Source organism: Aphanomyces astaci (genome assembly GCF_000520075.1).
Source record: "Aphanomyces astaci strain APO3 unplaced genomic scaffold supercont1.99, whole genome shotgun sequence".
Lineage (NCBI taxonomy): Eukaryota > Oomycota > Saprolegniomycetes > Saprolegniales > Verrucalvaceae > Aphanomyces > Aphanomyces astaci.
In genome coordinates this window covers 43,302-54,121 of record NW_009798362.1, presented here as the reverse complement: position 1 = coordinate 54,121, position 10,820 = coordinate 43,302, and the positions used below count along the sequence as shown (strand labels likewise).

General features: G+C 50.2%; 3 protein-coding genes across 3 annotated transcripts; 1 reads left to right on the top strand and 2 right to left on the bottom strand.

Moving 5' to 3' along the window:
* Positions 1–410: 410 nt before the first annotated feature.
* On the bottom strand, positions 411–2,926 carry H257_17137 (serine/threonine protein kinase; the record flags this gene model as incomplete). Its single annotated transcript, XM_009845809.1, has 4 exons — positions 411–1,953; positions 2,426–2,486; positions 2,557–2,775; positions 2,891–2,926. 4 exons carry the CDS (start codon positions 2,924–2,926, stop codon positions 566–568), a joined length of 1,704 nt encoding a protein of 567 aa, XP_009844111.1. The 3' UTR covers positions 411–565.
* A 558-nt stretch (positions 2,927–3,484) lies between these two features.
* Positions 3,485–4,414, top strand: H257_17136 (hypothetical protein; the record flags this gene model as incomplete). The annotated part of the gene is made up of 1 exon (XM_009845808.1): positions 3,485–4,414. One exon carries the CDS (start codon positions 3,485–3,487, stop codon positions 4,412–4,414), a length of 930 nt encoding a protein of 309 aa, XP_009844110.1.
* Positions 4,415–6,890: 2,476 nt separating this feature from the next.
* Positions 6,891–9,923, bottom strand: H257_17135 (hypothetical protein). Its single transcript, XM_009845807.1, has 5 exons — positions 9,832–9,923; positions 9,695–9,781; positions 9,509–9,638; positions 8,266–9,417; positions 6,891–7,698 (listed from the first exon to the last, which is right to left on the bottom strand). Exons 1-5 carry the CDS (start codon positions 9,852–9,854, stop codon positions 7,072–7,074), a joined length of 2,019 nt encoding a protein of 672 aa, XP_009844109.1. The 5' UTR covers positions 9,855–9,923; the 3' UTR covers positions 6,891–7,071.
* Between the last annotated feature and the right edge of the window lie 897 nt (positions 9,924–10,820).

Sequence of the window (10,820 nt, the reverse complement as noted above, 5' to 3'; positions counted from 1 at the left end):
AACGATATCGCTGATTATTATTGGCTGATTTGAAATTTTATTCCCGCGCCGTTACTCAGCGTCGTTCCCTGTAGTATACGGTGCGAACGGAACGAACGACTACGCTTATTGCACGAGCTGTACAGAACACTTTCACTGTACACTACAACTCCAACACTTTACAGTAATAATATTGTCAAATCGAAAAGAGGATGCATGAAGAACCGCCTAAGCCAATCAAATCACGTTCTATCGAATGTCTCCCAATCAGCGCAGCCCCCCCAATCCGGTATACTACATTTTGTATTGCATAGTTTGTACAAGCTTAAAAGTAATATGATCAAATGGATAGGCGATATGAATCAAACGTCCAAATTTTGGTGAAAAATAGTAAAATACTCAAGTCCCTTGAAATAATAATACAACTGTACCAACGGCCCAACCCAACTATATATTACGCATTGTTTGTGTTTCTGATACTAATAACGTTAGTTTCTACGGTACAGTAGTAGTCGTGCACCTTATAGCAACAGCGACCACTACGTCGACACGACGTTGCTCGAATGACACCCTTGGTCGATACTAGTTACACCGTGTCGGATGCTTGATTCTGCAGAATCTCCAATGCCTCCAGACGCGCCACGACGTCGTTCGCCGACGGCCGCTTGGCTGGGTCCATGTGGACACACCTCGTCATCACGTCGACAAACGCCGCTGATGTCAGCGCCTCGAGCGCCGCCACATCATACGGAAACGGCAGCTGCTTGTTCTGCTGGGCCAGCTGGAGAAGGTGTAGGTCCCCCCCTACGAACCCCTTGGTGTGGAACAGGGCGGCATGGGGGTGGGTCCTCGTGAAGATTTCGCCCAAAAGGACGCCCAGGCTAAACACGTCGGATGCTAGCGATGGCGCTCGAGTAGACTGGTTGAGCCATTCTGGAGCCTTGTATGATGTGCAAAAGTTGCCAAACGTTTCTACGGGCGCCGTGCCTGACGACAACGGCCGATGTAACAAGGCGAACCCGTTCAGCTTGACGAGAACCTGCGACGGGGAGGCCGAGGACACGAGTATGTTGCCGCTGTGCAGCGACCCGAACGGGGTCCTGGAGTGGTGGAGATGGGCTAGCCCCTTGGCCACTTGGAGCGCTATCGATTTGCGCACAGTGGGCGGCACCGCCTGTCTCGCTGAGTCCACCAACAGCGGACCCAAACTGCCTTTGGCCATGAACGGCGCGGCCACGTTGAGCGCGCCGTGGGATAAGACGACGCCCAAGATGCCGTTGATCGACTCGTGCGCGGCGACGCGGCGGACGTCTCCCACCGCGGCGACGAACGCAGGCAGCTGAGCCGACTCGAGCGGCAGGCGCTTCAACATGAGCTTGGTTCCATCGTCGAGAGTTCCCGTAACGGCGTTGCTGCACCCGCGCACCGGTGTCATCGTCATGTGTTCGGTGCCCGGAGGCAGCCACAGGCCAGTTAAGGCAGGGTGTGTCGTCCATTCGTGGCCAGCAGCCAACCGTACGTTCCTTTGGGATGAAGAAGCTTTGGCCTGCTTGGACGCGCTTTTGCCGCCGGCACGTGGGGGAGCCGTTCCTTCCGCCATCTTGGCATACTCTCCTCCTCGTCGCACGGACGAAGACGCTGCTGCTGCTGGCAGTGGGGCGGATCGGGCTTGGTGCGTGGCAGCCTGTTGTTCGAGCAGCATCGTATCACGGTGGCGCCTCTCCTTGGACCGGCGGCGGTGTAGAAAGTACGCGATCGTACCGAGCACGGCGATGCCGGCGGCAAGACCGAGCGGCAACGCGGCATTTGCGTCCGACTCGATGGGTCGGGTGAGGACGGGCAGTGGACGCAGCGTGGTGGTGGTCGCTAGGCCGTCATTAGGGTCGGAGTGGTTAGAAGCCATGGTGGTGGTGGCGGCGACGCAGTGGGGATGAGGCGCCTCTGCACAACACTTATAGGCAAGCAGTCCGCGCACTACAAACGCAAAGGTGGAAGTAGTTTATGGCATCCGCCGTATGTGCTCGGTCGCAAGCAGACCACTCACTCTCCATTAAGTCTTATACAGTCATATTTGTAGGGAGTGAGGGAGTGTAAAAGTTCTACACTCACACTCTCTTCCTATGCCACTCTCGTTGTGCCCTTTGACAACCGAGCGACCAACTCTCCCAAATTGGATACTTTTGCTTCGGTGTTTGTTAAGGCCCTGTTCGGGCAAAATTCGGAGTTTTGGGTTGATATGCGTTGCCGAATACATTAATCCACCATCGATCGGTTCTTTGAACTGTGAATATTGTATTTGAAGGGTGTCCGCCTTTGGCCCAGCGTATTGATGTGAGTGCATTAACAGTAAAATACTATACGTATAGTAGTACTATAGTACGAAACGTTGCAAGTTCAGCTAGGCGGTGTCCACCCCTTGACTTGGGGTCAGTCGTCAAGATAGTACCCGGCGAAAAAGACGGGCCGAGCACCAGCACCCCTAACCCCCGGTGGCCGTCGACGAGGATCTGGGGGGCGGCAGTCCTTCGGCCACAATGCCTGGAGGTACCGACGTCGTTGAACTCACCAGGGCTGTACCTCGGTGTCTTCGAACGTCACGCCCCCCCACTTGTCACCTTCGATACTCGCGTGGCCTGCGGCGAAGCGAGATTGGTCGGGGGCTATGACAAGGAAGTCCAGGTCCCATACGTCCCCGTCTTCATCGCCGACACGTCCACCATCCGGGGGAGGAGTCGTCGTCGAGTATATGGCCAACGCAACGCGTAGTTCACGGCGCTCCAGGACGCCTGCTCGTTGCTGCCATCGACGGGGCTGTCAGTTGCTAAACTACTGGGCCAGCACAACGGACTCGAGAGGTGACGATGGGGTCGTGATTAGAGGATATCACCTTTCTTTAAAGCTGTTTGAGAACCTGGTCGATGGCACTTAGAGTGAGCTGCTGGTACATGAACTCTATTGCTCGCTTTTGACAAGGTTCACTTACGGAGTTAACCTCCGTAAGTGAACCTTGACGTCGTTCCTTGAAAAGTTGCTGAATGCTGGTATGGTTTGACGCCACTGCGGGAGCTCGTGCTTGATGAAAGGTGTACAATATGTGTCAAGGTCCCGCACATGCGTATTAATACGACAACATTTTCCTTGCAGTTCAGGTTTTTCCGGTGTATTTGGTCCAATGCCCAGATCAGACTAGGATGTCATGCACTTCCGGGTCGTGGACGGAATAGGCGAACCACTACGGGACTTCAATTAAAAAAGCTCATTACCGACCCACGGTGGTGCATGCAGATGGCAGTGTCCCCACTGTTCAGAAACTTGCCAGGACAGAGTTGCAATAATGACAGGCCCAAAACGTGTCATCACAACGTCAGCCGAATGTCGTTGACCTGTCAATGGTGTTTTCTGTTAGGGTCTTGACCTGTCATGTCGGTCTCGCTTTTTTCGTCGGGGGGTTCTGTGGAGTTGGTGTGATAAACGATTTTGTAGTGTCGAACGCAGCTACCACCCAATGTCGTCGACGTTTGCCATCGACATGAACGCAGTCAAGGCCCACATTGACGCCGTGCAGAGCAAAGTTGAAGAGTGGAACACACAGCAAGTCCAGCACGCCGCCTTCCAAGCCCACATCCAACACAAGCAGGCCATGCATCCCTCAACCATCGCGTTGGACGTGGGGGGTATGATGTACAAGACGTCCAAAGCAACGTTGCTGGCCGTCCAAGACAGCTATTTTCATGCGTTGCTGGCGTCCGAGCACTGGACACCCGACGACGCCAGCCGCGGTGCGTACTTTTTGGACCTGCACGGTCCTACATTTGCGCGTGTCCTGGACTTTCTTCGCACGGGCCACTTGTCCGTGGACGGGCTCAATCGATGGGAGGTTCGACAGCTGCATGCGTCGCTCGAGTACCTTCAACTGGTCGATGCGACGCTGGCGACGACGACGACAACAGGTGGGTCTACGTGGACATGGGACGTCGTGGAGCCTTGTCAATCGTCGACTGTGCATTTGTCTCGCGACCGAAAAGTGCTGCATATTGCAGCGAAACCCTCCGTGTCGTCGACACGAACGGATCGGTCATGGTTCGTGCGCGGGTCGGCCCCCGTGATCAGCTTTCGCGTACAAGTGCTGGGGATGACGACGCTGACTGTGGGCTTTTGCCCTGTGACTTGCACGACAGGCATTGAAGCAATCAAGGTGGGTCGTTTCCTGACATTCACCAGCAGCGTCGTGCCGCAGCGGCTACCATCATCCCAGCACAAGTGCAATCTTTGCGACGTGATTGGAGTCCACTGGGGGGATGACAAAGTTACGTTTGAACGGAACGACAGCCCTGTCGGGACGGCCTTCGTGTCGATATTGTCGACCACCGACCACTTGGTCCCCTTCGTCTCCTCTTCGAGATTCGACACAACGACATTGTACATTATAGACTAGGACTGTCTTGTTGTCCGACCGGTAGATTCGTCCGAGGAAGAACGTGAGTAAATTATGTCTGGCCCCCTTGCGTTTCACGGAGCCTGCGTGGATGGTAACCCCCCCATGAGTCATGCGAATGGGATGTACATGAACGGGGGTGTTTACGAGCAGCAGGCAGACGATGGCGTCGAATAGTTTCGGATAAAGACTTTGCCATATTGACCAATGTTGAGCTGTACATGTAAACGAGCATAAGCATACCCGATACCTCCACATTTGATGCTGTGACAACGAGAAATGCTTGTGCTAAGCCCGCACACATATATCACAGTCGTACACTAATTCGACCTCTCGAGGTAACCATGTTCACCAATGGTGGTATTACACACGATAAGGATTTCGGACTTTGTCTTGAGACGAGGATCATAAAGGTAATGACAATACCGTAACATTAGTGTATATGTTGTTGGTCCCCACAAGGTTGCTGTGCGGAGAAATATTACTATCATACAGTAGTGTGTTTATATTAAAATGGAGCGACAATGGATATATTTAGCCAATCAGGTTGCAGGAAACCGTCATGAATGTCAAATTAGTGTATGATTTCAATTTGTGTGATACGCATCACCTTTTTACATACAAAATTCAGTACTATAAAAAATCATAAACAATCGATCGATAAATTTAGCACAAAAGTCAACCAAATTTTGGGTAAAAGGACAATATCTGTACAGTCCTGATGTAAACTATAGACGCACGTGAATTTTTGACATTTCTCAAAACTTAATTCGATTTGAAGCTTACTGTTTTGATATGATACTTTATTTAAGTTTCGAAATACATTGTTGGTGCCAAAACTATAAAATTCGAAGTACTATTTTTGAAAATTGCAAAAAACCATTTTTCAGAGTGATGCAAACTATAGACGCACTTTTTTCAGAGATTATCAATTGCATTACCGTTTCTCAACACTACTTGGGCCATCCTAGTTGGCATTCCATCAACAAGCTTACGCAAATAGGCTTGGCTGATTTGATCCCAGGAAACACGAATATGAGCCTTGAGTTCGTCCACAGTAGAAAATTGACGGCCATTCTCGTAAACTTTCCACGCCAATTGACCCCAAACGTTTTCAATTGGGTTTAAATCAGGGCTCTTAGCAGGCCATTCGATCAATGAAACACCGCTTCGCTCGATGTGCGCTTTTGTAGCTCGCGACACATGGATTGAAGCGTTGTCTTGTTGAAAAATAGGCTCCACAACCCCAAAATTTCGACGCAGGTTTCCCAAAAACGGCAACAAGTGCATGTCAAGAGTGCGACAGTAACTTGCACTGTTTTGCTTTCCTTCAAGGATAGCAAGCTCGCTTCGTCCATCAGCGCTCATGCCAGCCCAAATCATGACACTGCCGCCACCGCTCACGCGCTTGGTGTAGATTTCTTCCTCCTTCCTGAGGTCGTGCCAGTAATATTGGTAACCATCTGGGCCGTCCAAATTAAATTTCTTTTCGTCACTAAAGACGATGCGGGACCACAGGTGAGATTTACTCATCCATTCGGCTGCAAACTTGGCGCGAGCTTTCTTGTGGTGGGGCTTGAGGGATGGACGAGGTTTACGCTTGATGTACTTCACCAGCTTCGTTGAACGCAACCATTGACGCACAGTAGATGGCTTTATTTTGTTATCTAAAGCATCGGCAATACGCTTGGACGAGTATTGCTTGATCGTAGCCATCCGAAAGATGCGGCGGAGCATTCGCTTGGTCACTTTTGGCTTCCTGCCAACACGTTTTGGTGGCTTTTGTTGCGCGTCTCGAGCCAGACAAGTCCGAATGGCCTTTTCGCTGCATCCGATGGTACGTGCAATGTACCGGTTGCTTTTGCCTTCATGGTGGAGGGCATGAACGGCACCAACTTGCTGTGGGGTCAATAGCTTGCCTCTTGGCATCTTGTATTTCAAATTGGTGTCGCTGACATTTTCATGGTTGTATTACTAACATTTAGAAGCTTCTAGAATGGTAAATACATGTATCAAACGTACTTTATTTGCCAAACTTGAAGTGCGTCTATAGTTTGCATCACCCTAAAAAATGGTTTTTGTAATTTTCAAAAATAGTACTTCGAAATTTATAGTTTTGTTACCAACAATGTATTTCGAAACTTAAATATAGTATCATATCAAAACAGTAAGCTTCAAATCGAAATAAGTTTTGAGAAATGTCAAAAATTCACGTGCGTCTATAGTTTACATCAGGACTGTACGTACTATCGTTAGCCATGGGGGAAAAATGAGAAACGTTAGACGTATCTAGTATTTGCTGTTTGTGTCCTTGCCAATATTTTTTATTGATATATTAATATGTACTATTGCTTTCTCTCGTTATTCTGAAGTGCCAAATGTGTCGGCAGATGACAACCAACACATTGCACTACAATCAACACCCCCTTGGTGGAGACACATTTGATATTCGACCAACCAACACACTATCATAATAGGGGCAAAGCAGGAACAACATGTAGTTATCAGCAAAATTAACTTGTGGGGGCCGCCCCCCCCCCCCTTCTTGTGAACCGTCGCGTGGTGGTCGGGGAGGGGGGGGGTAGGGGCGTTGGTAGGAGTTAGGTCCTCCTCCTCTCGTTCTTGTGGCGGCAGGCAAACTGGTGAGGCCACGGGCATCAAGTGTGCTGACCAACCACGAACGGGTTACGTGTGACGAGGTTGTGTCGAAAGCCAGGGGGTGGCGGCGGCGTCGATTTCGTGGTTTCTTCAAACAGAAAACTCAAACTCGACACTTGGTGCTCGTACCGGCTGCCCTCTAACTCAACCGCGTCCAAATCGTTCCAGGGGTTGCCACTGGTCTTCACAGGTTTGTCCTCGTGCTGCTGCCACGTTGGGCTCTGGTTTTGCCACGTCAGAGCTTCGAGCGGCCGCAGACCACTCCCCAAATGCCGAAACGCACTCAGATCCGCCCCTCCAAACGATGGACTGTCCGTGATATTACTTCCCTCAGATGACCACCATGTCGAGCTGGAGGGTAGGGGTGGGGCTGGTGGTGGGGGTGGTGGTGCCACCAGGGGGTTGTACACAATCACTTCCCCGCAATCTTCTTCGTCACCTTCTTCGGCATGCCGATGGTTCATATGGTCCTCCTCCAACAATGGATGGTCACTACTGCTGCGGCTTGGATGGCTATTAAGAAACGAAGCCGACGCCCCGACTAATACACGTTCGTGCTCCACTCGAGTCGGAAGTACGTGATGATTGTGTGGTGTCCACACTCCTTGCCGTTCTGTCAAGAGATGCTAAACACACATGACAACACGATTCAAATGAGACGAGTCCCCCAGCCGCCAAGTTTCCTGGTATCCTCAAAATATTCAACACAATCGAACCGAAAGATTTCGATATATATATATATATTCAAGGGAATAGTGGAAGGAAAATGATTTTCGCCAAGCAGAGTGTGGAATTAATATATACAAGAACCATCATGAACCACTAGGTACAATCAGAATAAGGTACAACACATTCCGGAATATTGTCAAATTGAAACTGGATCCACATCCAGAATCGAATATCTTAAATGGACTACCTAAGCCAATGAAATCACGTTCTGTAGAGTTTCTGCCAAAGTAGTGATTCAGTTCAATTGGGCAAAACCTGATATATACTAAACTGCATTGTATAGTATAGTTTGCTAACAATAGAGACAAATGGTATTGGCAAATAATCGATTCCAAAGTCCAAATTTGGGTGAAAAGCACAAAATATGAGTGAGAATACAGGTTCAGACCACCACTTTGCAGTCAAAAACAACAACCAGGTAAATATATATATATACTACAAGATATATATATATATATATATACCTGTGGCACCATCGTCGCGTGTGCAAACCAATACACGTTGGCCCATCGGATAGACGTGGCGTCGACATCGGCCACCTCGGCTGGACTTCGCCGACCAAACGCATACTCCACTCCCAGTGGTTGAAAGAATTGCACTTCGATACTTTCCTTGAGATGGGGCTTGGCTGCTGCGACGGCGGCCGCGTCGGGCATCTTGATGTACGGCGTAGCTTCCTGTCGCCGGTTTAAAGCGTCCGCCAATGCTTGTGTCCATGCCCAGAGGGGTGACGTGGTCTCTTCCAGTGGGGTCACCGTCAAATAGTGTGGATGGGCACGGAAGAAATCACACAATACGCTCACAGGTCCGAGCAGCAGCGGCTTATCGTGGACAAACTGCAAGACCAAACCTGCCATGGCCAGCGTCAAGCTTATCGCGTGCGATTGCAAGTTACTTCGGCAAATGCAAAACATATTGACCGCAAACAACTTGAGTACAAGGGCGTCGCCTAGCACGCCGGCCGCGAGAAGCGATGTGAATGCATCGCACACGATGGACGAGTCCAGCGCATGTTGGTCCGGCGAGGAAGGAGGTGGCGGCGGCGCGACCAGGAGGCCATGCAGCCGCGTGAGGCGATGGAGGAATTGTTTGAGATACGCCGACTTGTCCTTGGGCAGGGACGACGCGGAGATGGTTTTGCCGCCGTCTGCCACGGGTGGCAACGCGCGATGCCGATTGCGTTCAAACAAGAGCACCAAGTTCTCTTCGGCCGTGGCAAATGGGGTCGGGAGCAGCAGTGACCGACAGTACCGGTACACGGCGATGGCTTCGGCTTCGACATATGTCGCGAGCACCGCCAGCTGGTTGTGGGGGTTGCCGTTGTCGGGGAGGATGGCTAGCGCGCGATGATAAAAGCCTTCGGCCACTGCAAAGTGCTTTTTCGCTTTGTGACTGTGCAGTTCCCGGTATCGTGCAATGTCACCGAGAAATATGAGACAGCGAAACATGCTGTGCTGCAGCGCGGCGGCGGTGGACGACGACGACGATGACGACGCAAAGTACCCGTGCAACCGTTCATAGTACGCCGCGGCTTCGTCTAGAAACGCTTGGAACTCGCCCGACAGCTTGAAAAAGTGATCGCGAATCGATCGATCGGTGCCCGATTGACTTGCATACTACCGATCGATGGTCAGAATGGAGGGGACTACTATAAGGAAGGGAGCTACACCCAAGGAACGAAGGTGCACGATGGAAACGGAAGGGTACCTTGCGAATGCGACGGCGAAAGTCTTCGATCCGTTTGTAAAAACACGGTTTCCACAACACCTGCTCCGTCTCCTTGGTGGCCGCGACGCCCGGGAAGGCCGACACAAACTGCTCAGCCTTCTCCATCAAGCTATTCACACACAGGATTGAGGTGAGTTCGTCGTGACGAGCGTCTAGGATACATACTTGGCACGGTGGAAGAGCGCGTTTGGGGCACTGCACGGCTGGCTTCGCAAGATCTCCCGCAGGATGGCATCGTTCTCCACCACATCCCTACACAAGGTGAGCATCCCGCGGGGTTCGTTGAGGCCATGCATGTGTACCTGTAGAGACTGCCAGCGTCCATCCCACTTCCTCAATGCACCGTCGACGCTGCCGACGACGAGTGTTGGCAGCAGAAAACTCTGTTCGCGGCTGGCCAAATGTTCCATTGGCCCGAGCAAAACCTCCAACATGTGATAAATGCTTTAGCCAAATAAACCTTTATAACATAATACCTAAAACGTACTCACGATTCAATCGTCGAATTAGTTTTTCTATTGCACTAATTCGTACCATTATGGTAAATTACCCCAATAACGTTACTCCGGAGTAGTTAGCGTTTTAATCTTCTTTTGATTCAGATCTTATACAAATTCTCTATAAATACAAGTGGACTAACAGTAAATATAGATATTGTGTATTCTACTCCAAATGGGCAATGGGCAATAGGCGGTTCTAATATGCGAATTCCAAAAAGAGACAGACACATGAAAAATAAAAATCATCAATACAAACTTGAAGATATATTTAATTGAAACGATACAATTTCAGAATTATTTATGGAATTCGCAAGGTGGTTCACGTTGCGCTCCATACACAATTGCCTATTTCACCTTGCTTTTTCTGGTTCCGAATGTCCGCGAAATGACCGCAATGACAAAAAGTGGGATTTCCCTCACAAAGCAATCGTTCCTAATCACCCTATTATGACACAGTTTCGTGAGGTCGATCCATCCAATCTTGCAGCATTGACAGACACTTCAGCGCATAGGCTTCGTATGCGAGTCTCTCCGCATCCCCAAAACACATGCACACCTATGTACGTACATACATCTCAAGTACGTCAACTGGACGCCCGGGCTACCTGCGACTCTACATGTCGTCGTACTGCAGTTGTGGAAAACTGGGTTCGATGTCCATGTTCTGCCCAAATCTTCGAAATTCTAACCAATCAAATCATCGCGGCTATTTGTTGGCGAGTTTCACAATGGCCCACAGTTCGCAAGTTTAACCGGAAAGCACAAGATTAATACCCATCACAATATCTCTG